The sequence below is a fragment of the Haemorhous mexicanus genome, chromosome 6 (genome assembly GCF_027477595.1).
Source record: "Haemorhous mexicanus isolate bHaeMex1 chromosome 6, bHaeMex1.pri, whole genome shotgun sequence".
NCBI classification, from domain to species: Eukaryota; Metazoa; Chordata; class Aves; order Passeriformes; family Fringillidae; genus Haemorhous; species Haemorhous mexicanus.
The window spans coordinates 55,810,970-55,829,534 of NC_082346.1; the positions used below are offsets into that span (position 1 = coordinate 55,810,970).

General features: G+C 38.4%; 1 protein-coding gene across 6 annotated transcripts in view; it reads right to left on the reverse strand.

Moving 5' to 3' along the window:
* The window catches only part of CDC42BPB (CDC42 binding protein kinase beta), a 91,245-nt gene that overhangs the window by 41,510 nt on the left and 31,170 nt on the right, over positions 1-18,565 (reverse strand). For all 6 annotated transcript variants that reach the window (XM_059850383.1, XM_059850387.1, XM_059850385.1 and 3 more), the window contains exons 3-5: positions 8,782-8,865; positions 5,110-5,205; positions 646-794 (exon numbers count right to left, since the gene is read on the reverse strand). In XM_059850383.1, the coding sequence (XP_059706366.1) occupies positions 646-794; positions 5,110-5,205; positions 8,782-8,865 (329 nt within the window). The remainder of the gene's footprint in view (positions 1-645; positions 795-5,109; positions 5,206-8,781; positions 8,866-18,565) is intronic.

The window sequence follows — 18,565 nt, forward strand, 5'->3', positions numbered from 1 at the left end:
TTAAGCATCTTTTCAATTTTTAGAACAGCAATCAAAATGCAAACAGAAGAGTTCAAAGCACTACAGCTGAGAATCCCTGATGCTTTTTGAACTTTAACTCTACAGCTATTACCAACCACAATCCAAGCTTACTTGATGGTAGCCACTGATTCAGAATACACATCTTGTGTGCAAAAACAATTAGACCAGCACATGCCCCCCGATTAGAAAACCTCTTAGAGGATGATCTCAGGTAAGTAGATGCACTGATGTTATCATGGGCTTACTGTGCATAAATTTTGCAGAATGTCTAAACATCTGTAGAAAGTTCAAACCATTTCAAACTGCTTCAAACTTCTAGGTTGCTTGGACAAAGGCAGATAAATATTTATTAAGTGAATTGAGAATAAGTCAAGAGCCCTGATTAAAAATAGAACAGACTTTAAAAGGTTAGTCAGATAAATGTCACTGCTTTTGATACCAATCCATCAAAACTTGATATTTAAAATAAAGTAGCTTATACAGCTATTATACAGCATAAAGTAAGCATGTATCTACATTAGTTTGCTTTTGGCTACTGTGTGCATTTTTATACATAGCAGTAAATTTGGGATTAACTTCATATAACTGTATTTGTATTTTTTGCCAAATGAGAAGGTATTTTACCTGTGCACATAATGCAGCTCATGTATGGAATGTATAGCAAGCACCATTTCACCAATGTAGAACCTAGCCATATCTTCAGGAAGCTTGTCTTCAAACTTACTGAGAAGTGTCAGCAAGTCACCACCAACATAGTAGTCCATCACTAGATACTGAAAATAGAGAAATAAAGCAATCAAGTACTGAGAGACAGCTGGCAAGAAAAATAAAAAATTAAAGTTCATCACTTAACCCCTGAAAAAAATCCTTTCACTATTTTTCCTGTGCCTGTGGAAAGCAGTCAAAATTGGTGGTCTTCTGTTTTACTTGTATTTACTTAGTACAAAAAGGTATCATATTCCTTTATTAATCACAGTAAGAAAGGGACACCAGCATTTAGTTCCTACAATAAAAAAACCAAAACAAAATATGACAACAACAAAGAAGTAAACCAGGATCAGTTTATTTCTGTCTTAACTAGTATCACAAAGAAAATTATCCAATATCACCAAAACTGATGTATGCTATCAACTCTTAAACTGAAAATTTCCAGAGGATGGTGAAAGAAAAAAAAAAATATAGTTAAAATCAATATTTGATGCAGCTTATTCTAAAATATACATTTTATTACTTTTTTAGTTATGGTACCATTTCAATACTACTTGTTGCTCCTGAAGTGGCACTTATCACATCAACATCTTCAAATACTCATCCTGGCAAATTCCACATCATGGATGCATAACACAGCTGGCAGGAGTCTGATGACACTATACATTACTACACTATACATGGATGCCCATAACAAGCCAAAAGCACCGTCAAGCCAGAGGCACTAGAGTGGGAATTTAAAAGTCAAACATTGGTGTGCTTTTGAATGTATTTCAGTGAAAAAGTAAACAGCCTCCTAGGCCAATCAGTCACCATCCTGTCCATGGAAAGGACCAATACTGATAGGGTGACATGAAAGAAAAGGACCCAGGCATGCTATTTGTTTCTCATACCACAAAACACGGATTATGTTTGAGGTTTCTCTTAGCAATATCCACCTAAATCCAGACCATCACTTCAAGTATAATGACTTCATCTAGTACTACCAGTCTTGAGCCATTTTATTCTATGCTTCCCAAGATGATTTGATATGTGGTTTTAAGACTAACTTGGCTTATTTTGGAATTAAGTTTTCAAAGCCATCATCTTATTTTTCTCCTCAAAGTAAAAGGACCTAGAATCCACTGTCCCTGCCACAGATTCATCTTCCATGAGGGAAACAAATTAAAGAAGACAGAAATGCAAAGAACATGAAGCGCAATACTAGCCATTTCCTCACTATCTTTTGGATTAAAAGAGTTACTCCAAAAGCCACAAGTTTTGATATTTTTCTCTATTTTATTCAAATTACTGCTTAATCTGATAAGCAAGTTGCATCATTTATGCTGAAATCAATCTGTGGGTATTGCTCCATGGAACTTAGAATATGTACTGAACACTGTACACACACAACACTTAGGTTTGAAAACAAAATGCTACAGACAGAAACCATCAGTCTTCTAAAAGGGATATTAACTTGAAGTATTTTCTCTCAAATTCAAGGCAAAGAGGCTTTATAGAGCCTTCTGTGGAAAGTGAAATATCTTCTCTGTCAGAGACAGGGTAATGCACTTCTGTCAGCTCCCAAAGCATTTATAACTCAACAAGAACTCAGGCGACCCATGAAGGAAGGCACTTGGATCACAGAAAGATGGTGATATCTCATCTTTGAGGAAGCAGAACTTTAATAATCTTTCAATTCAAAATTATCTGCTTGCCAGGAGGTGCTTCTCCCTTCTTATGGGGTTAAAATAAAAGCTACTCTGATGCTGAAATCTTGCAGTAGTGCATTTCTTCCAGAGAAGTGACTACACTGAACAGTGAGAGTAGTTAGGAATCAAAGGAAAAAAGGATATCAAAATACTCTCATAAGTACCCAGAAGCCTTTGAGAGGCTGAAAGCAGGGAAATACACATATGCCCTTTTTCATGAATGAGACTGGCAAAGAAAATTAAGAGATCTGAATCTGGAAGAGATGGAGAGCTTCAAGTTCCATGCAAGTTTTGAATATTCATGGACTATGTTTCACTTACATCATATTTGCTTAAGCTAAATCACCAAAGGCTGATTTAACCCATCTTGACATAGGCTGTCTCTTATGAAAGCTTTTTAAGAGCCAGAAAAAAGTTATGCAGCATTCCCATGTAATGCCATTTAAGAACTGGCTGTTTAGAAAACAGTAATGCATGATGCATTTACTTGAAAGGTTTTAAAACTACACGAGCAGAACCAGAAAATGAACTCCAGAACAAATGTATTTAATAGAATTTTGTATTTCTTGCTTAAATAGAAGTTCTGCATTATCAAATGCTCTATTGATACTAAAGGCACAGAATAAAACTAAGCGCTTTTAGACTCTCCAAAGGCAGGTACTACTTTTCTATGTTAGTATCTTACTTTTTCTTTGTCTCATTCTGAACCCTTTATCCTGCAGCCAGAGGAGGCAGAGCACTAGGTGGGAGAAGACACAAGGCTCTCCATCTGCTCAGGGTTAGCTTATGTGGTTTTTAATTTAAGAATCACTAGATTTAATGCACAAACATCACTGGGAGAAAATACTGGAATTTGGAGATTTCTCTTGCAGAGGATCAGTTTGGAAAACCAAACTCTGTTGTCTGTTCTTGTTTTGTTCTCAGCTTTGTATTTCATTCTGCCATGAATGAGCATGGATGAGCAGCACAGCTAAAAAGTGAACTAAGTCTGTCCAGGCTCTGTAACAAGGCAGCACTCTCCAGGATGAGCAAAAATGTAGCTATAAACTTCTTCAAGCTCCAAAAAGAATTGAACAGAGATCTCTTAGCCCCTGGACAAGTACTAGATGGGATGGAAGAGAACCTTCTGTCCAGCTTTTTGGATGAATTGATTTCTTGATGTGTTTCACCTTTTCTTCATGCATCATTTACAATAGTGACTGAGATGTGGATCCACTCCATCTGTGAGCAGACACTTACAGGAGATGGTTTCTGAGTAACAGACCAAATTGGAAGGCAGCACCTCAGCACATGCAGGAGCAGACCTCAGGCAAGCTGGGAATCTGCTGACTTTGGCTGCCAGGCAGAACTGTTGCCTTCTTAGATACTGGATCCTAAATTAGATGTCTACATTCTGCTGTCAAGTGAAACTTCAATATCTAAACACCTCTGGGAACTTTGGGAAAAGATTCCCCCTCTGTGCTGTCTTTGCTATTGCTTGTTATCTCACACAGCTAACAATTTTTCCTGAGGTAGCTCCATTCTTACAAGCTACTTGGAAATACAAAACAGGATGCTTTTTATGCAAGTCTGAAGGTTGCTTCTGTGGGAATTTGAAACTACAAGCTGATCTGAAATCATGAGGCAGTGCTAGAGACAACTAAACTGCCAGAGATTAAAAATCTGGACCTATCACAAACCATTCAATGGAAATAGCCTGTAAATGAAGGCTTAAGATGTGACTGCTTATTTTCCTACTATGAGCTTGTTATTCTAAAAATACTCCAAATATGACAAAATAATGTGTTTTGTCTCAGCATCTGTGGAAATGTTTGAGCATTTACTAACCCTTGCTTAGTTCCTGAACTCTTTGGCAGCCTTTTATAAATACATTTTTTCTTATTTATGTTCATGACTTGCTACCATGCTACTGAAGTGTTGAAGGTGAAAACTTTCACACTACAGCTATGTCAGATGTTACAGAAACAGCAGGTTTGCCAAGCCAGCCTGAAGTAGCCACAGGGAAGCTGTATGGTTCAGTATATTGCAGAATATTGGGGCTTTACTGACTTTGCTCCTAAGCAGTACTCTGCTGTATTCTGTGACTGAAGTAAACATGTTTGTATGACACAGTTGTAGTAACCATCATAAAGAAATGTCACAGGAGTATAGATTTTCTTTGTAAGTGTTCGCTAAAGTCTCTCAAATTACTGAGATGACCAATCTGCTAATTTAAAGACATATTTTATAGAAGTACTTTCAAGAAATAGGCTGTTTCCCACTAAGGATTTTAAAATACCAAACTTTTAAATTACTTTTGCCAGCTTAAAACAAAATCTTTAAAAGACATTATGTAAGTTTAAAATAAAATATTTCTTACATTCACAGAGTTAATACATCTCAGATTACTTAACTGCAACCTTATCCAAAATACTAAATTTGAACATGGTATTTTTTATGCAAGAGGAGATTAGTTAATTTAAGATGCTTAACTAAATCTCTATATACTACAGTGCTTCACAACTTTCTCACTCTCCTGGAGTTACAGTCAGTCTCTTTGAAGTTTTGTTTCAAGGAGAAAACAAGAATGTTGAAACACTGCTGTGAGGCATGAGGTGGACGGATTTAATGCACTAATATTTTTTAAATATACCAAAAATAAAGTTCTTTCACAACCCAGAGCTTTTATTTACTGATGAATCAAACATACCAAGTAGTTCTCATCTTGAAAGGCATAGTGCAATGTAGTAATCCACTGACAATCTCCATTCACCAAGACATTTCTCTCCTCTCGGAAGCAAGCTGTCTAAAGGAAGAGAGAAGGGGGGAGAAAAGCCACTGTCAACATCAACAAGTAGTTTTCACAGGATGAATATATATGGATGTTTTATGGGATTATTTCAAATTACTGAACAGAGGTCTCTATTCATTGGCATTCAGTCTACACAAGTGACATGCCAGAGAATCTCTGCAGGTTTTAGTCAGGCATTCAGTCACTCTAATCCTGACTGCGACTTTAAAAAACAAAACCAAACCCAAAACTCCAATGAAACCCCCCCCAACCTCCCTTCAACCCCCCCCCCCAAAATCCCAAAAAACTCCACACCAACATGCAACAGCCCCCAACACCAAAAAGCCCACAAGCCAATGCTAAATCTTTGTTTTATAAAACATTTTTAAAAGTCAGAAAATAATAACTTGTCACTACCATCTGTAGCAGAAAGATAATGGCTCTAGGAAAGTAAGTCTGAGTCTTCTGATAAAGACTTTTATGAAAACAGTTTCATGTATACTCTTTTTACAGTACAGTCCCAGTTCCAGACACTGCTAATACACTATGGGAAATAGGCAGATTTTACTATTTCTGTCTTATCTTTGTCCAGTATAATATATTTTCATTTTCAATAATCCTTCCCCAACTTCAAACAGCACACTGCAACACTTCATAGAAGCAAGCTCTGTGTAACAGGTTTTCTCAGCATCTTTACATAAAACCAACTTTCATAAACTTCAAGAGAGTTCTCCCCAATAAAAATATATTAATGTTTTTATTGGATCAGAACTATCATGAAACAGACCTTGGGACTCTTCCACTACTCTCAATCCAGAGAGGCATTATCAGGATATTTGACAGCTACAGATTGAAGTGTTTGGGTTCTTGAAAATAACTGATTTTTTTGGTTTTTTTGGTCGTTGCCATTTCTTCAAATGTCTTAGAAAATGTACTATGGAAATGTTCCTGAGAAGCCCAAGCCTTACCATATACTGACTGCACCTTACATATGTACCTCCAACTATTTTCCCCTCAAAGGAAGCAAAATTCAATCTACCATTTTACTGAAGAAGACCATGCTGTGGTCACACTGTAAATTATTAATCCCTGGTGCAAAGAGAAGTAAATTGTAATTAAATGCCAACTGAGTGGTTTAACGGTTTATGAATGCGAGGCCAAAGCAGCGCTCTGCAAAAAAGGCTGGCAGCTACAGCAGCTCCAAGTAATCCCATCCCCTTCCCACAGCACCAGAGCATTGCACTTCTCAGCTCTCCTGGCACCACAATATGAGGAGGCTGCCAACACACAGAACTAGTTTGTTTATTTTTGAAGACATCAGTCCCTGATCCAGTTCACTGTGCAACCTCAAATAGCGAGGGAATGTCATGAACACTGAAAACCCAGTAATGCTGCTGAACACTGCATCATGAATTCAGAGCATAAAATTCTCCTCCTCTGCTTACACTAGCTTAAAAGGCCTTGAGACGTGACTTGAAAAAGCATGACAGGCTACCTAATCAGCCAGTCAGGACTTATTTGGAACTGTCAACAGTAATACACTAATGACTTTGTATTTTGCTGTGAGAACAACGAATACAAATGGTCCTTATCAGCATAAAAGGCATGCCTATTTTTGCTTCCAACCCATTTATGGATGTCAGGTGATATTCACTAACCTTTCTTTTATTTTAGTGGCTTCCAACCATATGGGGTTTTTTTCTTGCAGCTAGTACATGAATAAGCAGTATTTTGCTAACTTCTTGCTACGTTTTATGTCATGCACAACAAAAATAAACCAGTGTAACAACATGCTTCTTAACCCACTCATAATAATAATGATAACATTTTTATAAAATAATAGGTGAGGTGGGTTAATAAAATACTCAAAGTTTGCTTTTTCAGTGGAACACTCCATTTAAGAGGTTACTGCATTCTTGCAGGCTTCATTTTAAAAACTAACAGGTTTTACCACATTTGGGAAATTTTTACCACCCAGATGTTGCATGAACTTGATATGCAGGTTGTAATATCCTGCTTATCAAGAAAAGCCAAATCAAGCAAGCAAACTGATCAGGAAAAGACAAAGCGGTCCTGCAGAGAAGACAGCTCCTTTATTGTCCTTTGTAGATGGGGAAAATCAGCAGAGAGAAAATAATTTTTTGACTTTTACTTTGCCTAAGTTTGTATTGGGAAAACTACTGCTCATTATACATCCTTCATGCCTGCCTGAGAGGATAAGACGAGTTAGTTGCATGATTAGAACACGATTTGTAAACAGCTGTCTTCTCTACATGCAAAAGCTGCATCTACTTTGGCCACTTAAGAAAATCACTTTAAAAATGACTGAAAAAAGGCAGCATAGCTGTAGTTCCATTTGAGTTTGAGAGACCCCTGCAAATATTTGTGTTTAAAACAATTCTATACTGACCAATGAATTAACAGCTGAAATCTGCATAGAAAGGGCACCGAATTTCCCTCCTCCAGGGAAAGGCTTAATGCAGAACTGCTGATGCAGCACAGCCCAGGGTGTGAAATCTCCTGACAGCTCAAAGGAGAGCCGGGTGGCGGTGGCTGCTGCCGCCTCTAAAGGAGTGCATGGATGGATGGAGGGACAGACTGTGACTAAATAGGGCAAAGGCAGTGGTGAAGAGGGGCTTAACAAGAGGGAGGAGATTTTGTCACAGGAAAAGGCCTGGCACTGACTCACTGAAAGGAAGGGAGTGACTAGGAGGGGCAAGCTGGGGGGAGGAGGTGTCAGGAAGGGGACAGAAGAATGGGACAGGGAAGGGTCAGCAAGCTCAGACCTCAGCAAAGCTGCTATTGCTTGCCCCTTAACAGAACTGCTGCAAGTCCTGATGCAATACATGTCTTTTCTCTTCAAATCTACTGCTCATTTATCTGCTAACTTACATAATATTTGTGTGTGCCACAAGGTTTTCCTCTACCATGGAGGAGTATACATCCTAGAAACACCTATCCTAGAAAGCTGCTTCCCACTGTGAATTCTTAGTATTCTTTTCCTAATGTGTGAAGTACCCATTTGCCTTTACATTTACAGAATTTGTTGTGACAGTGTACACCTCCTTTCTCCAAAACACCTCTTAAACAGATTTACCTTCTTAACACGTTTTGTTTTACAATCTGAATCTGATTCCAAAATAGTTAGTTATGGTTTTACTAGTTATATAAATCCTGTTACAAACTGTAGGATGCAAAGCTTCTTAATGGATGCTTTCTGAATGGAACAGAAGAAAGACCTTTTTCATAACATTTTTGTATACAGCTGTGAATGTCGTAGTAGCACCAATCTCAGCTTTCATGTATTCTTTAACTTGCCTTTACTGTAAACAAAAATCTGGCCAATAAATTCAGGGTAAGAACTAGGGCAGACTGTCTGGTAAATGAATACACAGTAATGCTGAGAACAACAGATGCCTGGAAGGGACTGTCAGACTTGATTGCATTAAAACAGCTTAAGAAAAAAAAAAAGAGAAAAGAACGAAGCTCCTATACTCATGAAATAATTCTTCTTAATCTAGAAGAGCTTCAATGTAATCTTCCTAATGTCATTTTAAAAATTCTCTGTGTTAAGAAAACCATATTACTTACCTCTGCCCTTTTAAGCATTTCCCATTTATTTAGAATTTTCATTGCATAAATGCGCTCTGTACACTTCATTTTAACAACTGCAACCTGAAAAATTAAGATATCTTTAACAGGAGCATGGTCAGTAAAATACAATATTTAAAGAGATCAATACTCACACAAAAGCATGGTCAGAGAAACAAAGTTTTCAAACAGTTTAATTTCACAAATCCATAAAATAAGTCACTAAGGAGTCGCCAGTGATCAACTGACACATTGATGAACTGCAGTCTGAGTCTTTGCTCCTTCTGTATTCCTCCAACATTACTACTATGTGCTTGATGCACCCTGTGTGGTCAAGAGCTCATGATGAAGTACATGGGGGATGATACAGGAGGAGCATGAAGCTTTTCATATGAAGATGTGCAGTAAAGCTGCATTGTTTCCCAAAAACAAGTGGGGCTTGTAGTCACGCCTGCAGCCAGTGGGGCAACATTTAAAAGGGCAGCCTGAGAAAACAAGAAAGGCTGCTGTTAATACTGTGTGTCAAAAACACACTACATTTGACTAATTTGTTTTCACATTTCAGGTCTCAGAAACTTGAAAGATATTTGCAAATTAGCATGCTTTTCTGTACCTTATGCAGATATTTTAAAAGGAAAAAAATTCATTTATTCACCATTTTGCTTACAGCATTTTACTATGCATGCTGTGTATTAGATTAGCTTACACTGATCTATTATGAACAGTAGTTCTGCACACAGCTGTAAATAGAAGAAAAAAAAAAGAATACAAAAACTTCAAGGCTTAGGAATGCAAAGACTTTATTTTGACCAAGAAAATGTACTGTCATTGACCAAAGTCAATGTATTCTCAAAGACCAAAACTAATTCTTCTTGTGGTAACGCCATAATTTCCACAAAGTTCTTCCAGTCGGCAATAGAAAAACAGGCATCATGACTAACACAGCAACAATTCCACAGGACTATACATGGACTGCTTGAATATTTCTACTGCTATTTCTACTGCTTCTCAGCTCATCTATTTCAGAAGCAGAAAACCAACCAGCTTTCATTGCTTCCAAAACAGCTCTGAATAGCTGTTTGAAAAGGAATGACATCACCTCGCCTCTTCTGTTGTTTAAAGACTCTTATCTAGCAAGGATTCAGCCACAGCAGCTTTAAGAAGCTGCTGGCTATAAAAAAAAGTTGGAATAGTGCATCAAGCAGAGCAACATTATAAAGTTTTAAGTCTTGAGGAGGGAAGAGGGAAATGTAGTATCATCCTGCACCTTACCAGTAAAGAAGTTCCAAGTGTGTGTCAGGGAAACCACTGCTTCTCCAGTAACACAAGAACAGGATATTCACATTTACACAGACATCTCAGCCTGCGGTACATAGCTCAGCCCTCTCCTCCTCAGAGAGTGAAGCTCCACTCACCAGGTCACATAGTGGGTGACAGCACCTTGTACACACCTGCACAGCCACGTAACAGACACATAGCTCTGAAAAAAGGTACCCACTGCAGGAAAGACATGGCAATCTGGCCCTGGACACAGCTGGGAAAGGTACAGCACTAAGAAGCAGCTTCTCTAAGTGAAGTAGAATATCCAGAGCTGCATTACAATCCCAGTGTCTCCTGGCCTACAAACACCTCCCACTGCTCATGCTGCAGGGGAAGGATAAGCAAGACAAGAAAGTCTCAAACCAAACATACGAGGTTCCTTGGCACATATGAAACTGTCCAGCTGACCTTCTGTAATAGCCTTAAATGTAAACAGCCTTTCTCCACTTTTCATCACAGTTAAAAGTCATTGTAAAAACCTCTCTCCATGCACTTAATTGGGTCATTACCCCGATCCAGCTGAAGGCACACTGTAAGTCAAACAGTGCATTAAATCTCTGAGAAACTGCAAGATGCTGACATTACCCACTACACTTTTTAAACTGTTCCAGAGAGAACATGGTGACTCAGGAAATGCCCACACCTCCAGTGCAGGGACAGGGACAGAGCAGCACCAAGGTTACCTGCTGCAGAGGAATGAACCAACGCTCTGCAGCAGATGCAATTTGCAAGTGCAGCTCTGTGAGCCCCGGTGTAACAACATTCAAGTTTCACAACACCACAACACTAGAACTGCTCAGCCATTTGAGTACAAACACAGTGCACAAATCAGAACCCAGGTAAGCATCTACTGCACTTCATCTAAGGCCATCACTGTCCAAAGGTATGGCAGGATATCACAAGTTGGGAGCGTGCTTAAGTGCTGAGGAGCGATGAAAGCCTGGCATCACAGAGGGCAGGCACAGCTGAGGAGCTGTGTAAATGTTAGAACAAAGTGGCAAATGAAACAGGCCTGGAAAAAGAAGAAAGGAAAAGTAGAAAGGATGCCAAATCTGTAGGACTTATTTAGCAATTCCCCAGTCACTAACTATATTAGTGCTATTTATTTTCAACTGAAAAGACTGCTTTAAAAAGACCAATTTAAACTTTCTGGAGGAAGATAATTGTCTTCTGTGGAAGAGAAAGTATAGTTCATAAAAAGAAAGTTGACTCATATTTTCACATTAAGTGGTTATCAAGTTATGGCACCAGTAAACACACTGCTGCTTTATTTATAAGGGTGACAGTGGGACAGCTTCTCATGTCAGCAGAAAAATTCATTGAACTACACAGCAAATTAGCTAATTCCCTGTGAATTTTATCTCTGGAAAGAAATCTTAGGACTGCTGAAGATATCTCACAGAACCAACAGAATTTCTGCCTGACTAGACCTGACTCCTCAACCAATTAAAGTAATTAGGATTTTTTAAAAAGAAAACAAACAGAAAAGCATTACCGAAACTTCACTGATTTTTGAACTGAAACAGGGAAGCACAAATAAAATTATTCCCTAATAAACTCAGTGCTATTATAAGGAAGAATACTGTTACAGTATTGGAAAAGATCCTTTCTTCCATAAAATACCTCAGTGTTTCCTTGAGTTACCTTTCTTTTACTTTCTTCATCAGATGGCAGCATTTCTAAGTTTACTTTTGACTCCTTCTGAGATGTTGCAGTGGAGTTGTTTTTTCTTATTTTTATATTAATTCTTCCTTCTCTGGCATACCTCAAATTCAGTTACAATAACCACATTGACCACTTTGTGAGATCAAACAGAGGCCTCTTATACTGCAGTTGTGCAAAGCATGCAAGATGTCTGGTTTTAAATATGATGGTTTTTATCCTACATACCGATCCACCACATCTACTAACCTAAGGAAAAACCATTCAGCTGGTATTCAGAGGTATTCCAAAGGACATAGATTTGTATACTGCTACAAATGCCTGCTTTGAGAACAAAAGCATTGTTTCCATCTTCAGAGTTTAAAAGTTTAGTGACTGAACAAGTGCTTATGTTATGCACAGACTAGGATTTAATATTGGTTTTCACTCTCTGCTTCTAAGCCTAATACAATTTACACTGTATTAGAAGTTAAAAATAAAGAAGTATGCTAAGAATAATGAAAGGAAAAAATGCACAAGCAGAGGTATGATAAAACAGCTTCTCAAGAAGAAGATTTAATAACCTAAAATATTCCAGGCCTGGAAGAAGTAACAGCTGTGACAGACACAGGAAACCACCAATGTCATGGAGAACATGAACACAGAACAATAATTTGCCATTTCTCATAACACAGACATTGAAAAGCATCAAATTAAAAAAAAAAAAAGAAGATTAAGGAAATATTATTGTCACAAAAAAGTTCTGGAACTCAGCCACAGGCTGCTGTGGCCATCTGAGTATTCAGAAAGTAGTTAAATACAGACATACTTAATACCTGAGTAGTGACTATTGACCCCTGAGTTAGAGGGGTGGGCTGGGGACTCCCTGAAACCTCAGCCTCTGGAAAGTGTGAGGATTCCGATTTGCTCTGTCCTTGGGTTTTTTTCCTACATCTCTCTACCTGGCCAGAGGGGTGGGACATGGGCTAACCAATCCACACACCTTTGGCCCAGAACGATCACCTGTGTCAAACTAAGGAAATTAAAACTCATTCCCCATTTGCATCTCATAATGCCAGGCTGGAATGCAGAATCGGGGGGGGGGCAAATGCTCAACAATCACAAAATAGTCTGGTAGATATTTAGGTGATTCTGTTTTATTAATATGACAAGAAAAAATTGCAGGTGCAAGGGCTCCCCCAGCACTGCAACCCCCCTTCCAGTCTGTATGGATTGATTACCATCTGATTTTTTAGCATCACTCATGCTCAAGACTGAGGCAACAGGAAAACTGCAGTAAAGCTCAAGTATGTTTCCTTAAGGATTTCAGAAAGCCTAATGAATCCTAGTGGCTGCACATCAACCAATTTTCTACGTATTTCTATAAAAAAAAAAAAAAGTATGACAAGTGGGGCTAAAGCGTAACTGAGATCCATCTATGGTAACTACAAGCCACAACACCCCATCAGATTTGTATTGCTTCTGCCATCCATTTCCTTGCCATATTTTGTGTCTCAAAGCTCTGTTTCACTGGTAGTGCAATAAAATAAAATAAAGAACCAATATAGCTAAAGTAGCTTTCTAGACTTCAGCAAGAGTTAGTATTTTCCTTCTTGAATTGTTTTATAGGAGTATTTTGCTATGTTTTGATCTTCACAACCCTTTCAATACTGACATTTAGGACTGCACTGTGCAAAGCCATCCCAGGCCAAGTTCCACCTTTCCCAGTGTTCCAATGAAATCTACAGGGTGCAAATCTGAGCCAAGTCATCCTCTACAGACAAGACAGAACTTCCCAGCACTGTACTGTGCCCTCTGAGTGACATGATCAGCATTAGTAAGCAGCATCAAGTTACAAATTTTATTTTATGTAAATGGTAAGTATGGTGCAATAAAGTGCAGAAATCATTTAAATATAAGACTGTCTTTCCAGAAAACAATTAAGACAACTAACAAATCCTTCTTAAAAATCATGCTGCCATTAATTTCAAAGCAAAGACAAAAAAAAAACTCAACTAGGACACTATTCATGCTCAGGCACCTTAAACTTTCAGTTAAAACTTATCTTTAAGGACTGGACTTACAGGAATAAGGTGAAACTGGACTGCAAAATGTTCTCAGCTGAAAAGAGAGGAACACAGACTTATAGGTGATAATACTTGTGCAAACAGCTCATAATGGCAGATAGTTAAGAAAAAAGGCAAACTGAATCTGGAATTCACAGGCAGATACACACCACTGGGGATGGGTAAACATTACTGCCTTGCAATACAAACTCACTGGAAACTCCACACAGAGCCACACCTCAGAAAAATAAACTTTATCTGGAGCAGGTGTGAAAGAGGACAGTTGAGGTGATCAAGAAACTAAAGACCCTCTCCTGCTAGTGTGGGAATAGAAAAAGCCTTACCTGCTAAAAAAAGAAAAAATAAAGTATACATTATTGTTATTATTCAAGGTGGATGGGGTTCAGACCAACCTGGTCTAGTGAAAGGTGCCCCCGGCCCATGGCAAAGGGGCTGGAGCGAGATTATCTTTAAAGCCTCTTCCAACCAAAACCATTCCATGAGTCTATCTAAAAATAAAATTGGAAGGAAGGGCATCAATAAAAGTGGTTGATAAAAGATCTCCTTAGTCTAACAGACAATAAAATTACATGGATAAAACAGTGTAAAATACCATGAATTAACCTTTGATGGGAACTTGGAAAGGCTTTAGACATTTGAGAAGAGATTTTAGTCAAGCCTTTCAACTGGGAGAAGAGACAAAATGTCATTTCAGATGTAAACAATTTACCCATAATGTCTTATTACCAGATTTATAATTGAATATTACATTCATTTCCTTTGGCTAAAGCTTGTTTATGCCACATTTACTCTACTATTTCTGTCTCGTGCTATTGATACCCTGCACACCAGCTACTGCAAAAACACTGCAGCAACTACTTTATCCTCCTGACACTTTCAGATAGGAAAAAGTCTTTGATATAGAGCTCATTAGTTGACAGTTGTAATACTGCATCTTTGAGGAAAAACTGGTCTGGGCTGCTCTACCAGGTTTTTTTAATGTCTGTTTTACATATAAATTTAAAAACCAGAGTGTCTTTTGATAGAGTTCATATGCCATGGTGCAGATTTCCAAAGCAAAATCAGATTTTTTTTGAGTATGCAGTGTATATCTTCATGTTGTGCAAATAAGAAATCCTTTACAAGTCCCAGCCAGAAAGACTCTGCAGAAGAATAAAGGCCCCAAATAGCACCTAAGCTGCTCCTCAGGACCGGGGGGTTTGCAGAGACAAACGTCTGCTCTCACAGCAGCACCACAATGAACTGTGTGTGTCTCTCGCTCCTTGCAACCTGCCTGTCTCCATAGTTACTTGGTGCTGCCACACAAACACACACGGAGCTGGGGAGGACTGAGATAGCAACCAGCTCTTTTGAAGCATTTTCAAAACAAAGCAGCTTCTTTATTCATCCATTTCCACAGCAGAAAATAGCTTGCTTTGATTTAATTTTCTTTTTTCACGAAGAGCATATTAAAGAAAAGCAGAGCTAATTAAATTACTTCTTTTGCACCTTATTCTGAACGCTTTGACTCTGAATAGTTGAATGAAAAGTGTCATAAGTGGTGTGCAATACTTTGGAATTATGTTAATCTACAGTGTAGGAAGGAAGGTACAGTCCCTGCCGGGCACCTGACAACAACCACCAAAGCTTCTGAATAGGTGAGACAGCCTTAATTGCAGTCCATAGGCTCCCTGTGCCCCAGGTTAATTTCTAGAAGTACATCAAAACGCTGAACTCAGTATCCTACAGCTGTGATTACAAGGTGGAGAGGGCACAAAGAGCTCTGCCTCTCACTGCAGAGCACGACTGACCACGGGAAGGTCTGGTTTTACATATTCACTTCTGACTCTCACTGCAACCTCAGCCAGTATCTCTCTCATTAGAAACCACATCAGTGATCAGAACTTGTAGTACACAGGGGATCAGCCTTATTCTCTGTCAGCTATTATTCTCCTCTGGAAACACATTTTTCTGTCTGTTGATCCCAGCTGAGACTGTGACTAAGCATCCCGAGTTGAGGTGACGTATTATTACCAAACACTACACAGATCAAGTCTGTGCACAACAGCATTTACATGAGAAGGTATTTCTAATCCATCCAGAACAGTAATACTTAGGTGGGGCACATTAAGAGTTTTAGTTATTTTTGTGCTAAGCAAGACCAAGCAGTTCCACCCTTCTGCTGGAACCACAGTAAGTATTGCTCATTCAAGAAATCCTTGCTAACAAACAAGGGAAGGAAGACAATTGTTTCAGTCCCACACTGCCAAATTTCCAGGAGGTGTCAGCCACGTTATACAATCCGAGTTCTCAAACAAGGTACATTTTGACTCATTCTTCCTTCATCAACTGTTCTTTGACTGGAGCGTGTTGATCTACAGCAGCTTGCCTAAATGGTCATTTACACAAAATGAGGACATATGACCTTAAAGACATACAAGCACATTATTGAGGGCAGATGAACCTTACAAAGAAGCACATGCAAGTGTTTAGAGCCACAGTCCCCATATACAGGGTCCTCTTCCTATCCCTCTCAGCCTGCTTGCTATAAGCACAATTGCCCCTAGTTCATTTGGCATGTGCAGCCAAACACCAAGCACACAGGTAGCACTTCTCAGGCTGGCCTGAGTCTCCCAGAAAGCACAATCCCACCAAGCACGGGTTCTCAGGACATCGTTTCATTTCAAGTAACGGTCCATGGTGTTTCTAGATGAAAGGAATATAGTCAGGCACAGGCAAACTTCAAACCAGAGCTCGACTGCGTTTTGGTTTCTTTGTTGTTTTGGTGTGGTTTTCTAAAGGTTGAAAATCTGAAAGAGTTTTGCATTCTATGCTGATGTTCCTTAAATCTCCTAAAGACTGTATTTTCACTTCTGTGTAGTTTGTAAAAGTGATTTTCACTCTTGTGTAGTTTGTGTATTTTCTGTGTAGCTTGCAAAATACTTCATGCTACACAAAATACTCTTTCTTGTCTACAAACACAGACTTCTACAGTCATTTTATTCATAGAAACCAGAATTAAGACAGAAAACCATTTTACTTCTGAATTTATTTCAGGGGGCTTTCACTTATTATTATTGTTCCTTGTGGAAGCTGTCCCTCTGTAAATGAGTTACCTGCCTGTATGACCCAGAAAATGAAAAGCTAAAAGCAACACTGGGGCACTCACGAAAATGCTCCACCCAGCTGGGTATGGGTATACACCCAGGCAACTACAGCCTGGGAGATGAGAAGAACTATGAGCACTTTATCCTCCTTCTAGCATTTCAAATTATAAACTATTCAGTCACACACTCAAATAATATGTAAAACATGTTACATGTTTTAACATTAAACTTCTAACTAACTTAGTTATTAACTATTTCTTCCTAACTATGAAACTTCTGAAAAAAAAAAAATGACATTCTCAAGCCAGTGACTTCCTGAGTCAGAAGCTTACATGCTGCTGTAAGGAATATTCAGACATTCAGTTCTCCCTGATTGCAAAGTGGCTGGCTTCCTTTACGTGAAAGGAGAAGTCCAGGTGGCTACAGAGGAAATTTCTAGGCTCTAAGCTAGGCTGTTTCTCCCCTAACATAATAACAATTTAAGAAACATTTTTCTCTTGCTTTCTCAGACATGCCATGCTACAAGAACTTTCATTAAGGTGGTTTTGCATTGGGTTTTGTTCTCATATTGCTGGAAAAAGAGTAAAGAACCAAGCTGAGTTCTGCAAAGGAGAAAGAAAGAAAAAGGTACTGACATGCCAACACAGATGTGTTCTGGTGATTATATCAATCTGCCTCAGATACTGATTTTGCAGTTGTGTTCACAGGGATAAAAGCTCCCATGTGCTCTCAATCCTCTCTCTGGTCAAATACCACGTTTCCTTCCTTGGCTTACATCTTTTCTGGCAAAAATTGACCACTGATCCTGACTAATAACTAATATCATGCTTTTATTTTGTTTGAACTGTATTTCTTCAAAGCTACTGATTTATGCAAAAGTTCTTAGGGAAGAATAAAGCCCCTGGCATTCTCCAAAAAGTCCAAAGAAGCTAAACTGAGAAGAATGGAATGTAATTTTCATCCTTTTTGAAGTCTACCTTGTTTAGCTGTTCAGTATTTAAATTAAACTACTTCATTCTAACAGGAATATGTTCAGTTTAATTCTGAATAATTTCTTTATACATTTAAACAAATATTTTAGAGATATTCTTAAAATGTATTTTTAGCACATAAAGCCCATCAAGTAATTTCCAACACAGTTCCCAAGTATTTATGAAAGTATTATGGAAAAATTACTCACAACTCCTCCATTCAGCTTTCTCAAGTGTTGTTTTATATAAGTTGAAAGCCACCAGTTCTTTTCAAGAAACTACATTTCACTTTCTTATTATGGAATGTCAATCTTTACATAATTACTATTTTATAATACCTATAAATCTGGCAGTTATAGCAGTGTGGTATTTACAAGGGTCCAAGGATTCTTTCATAAGCAAAAAGCACAAAATATTCTGTGGCAAGAGGGATTAAAGTATAATGAACTTAAAATCAATGATTCCTGCATAATTTAAACTGATCAAAAGTTTCAAGCTGCTGCAACTATAAATGAAAACTTTTCTAGATAAGAGATGAACAAGATGTGATATTGACAGTTAACTGACACCACTGACTCTGCGAGCACTCAGCTCCAACAGAAGGATGAAATTAAGATACCTTCTCATTTCACTTCTGTGAAATTTCATTTCCACTGGGGGGGATGGGATGTGTGAATTG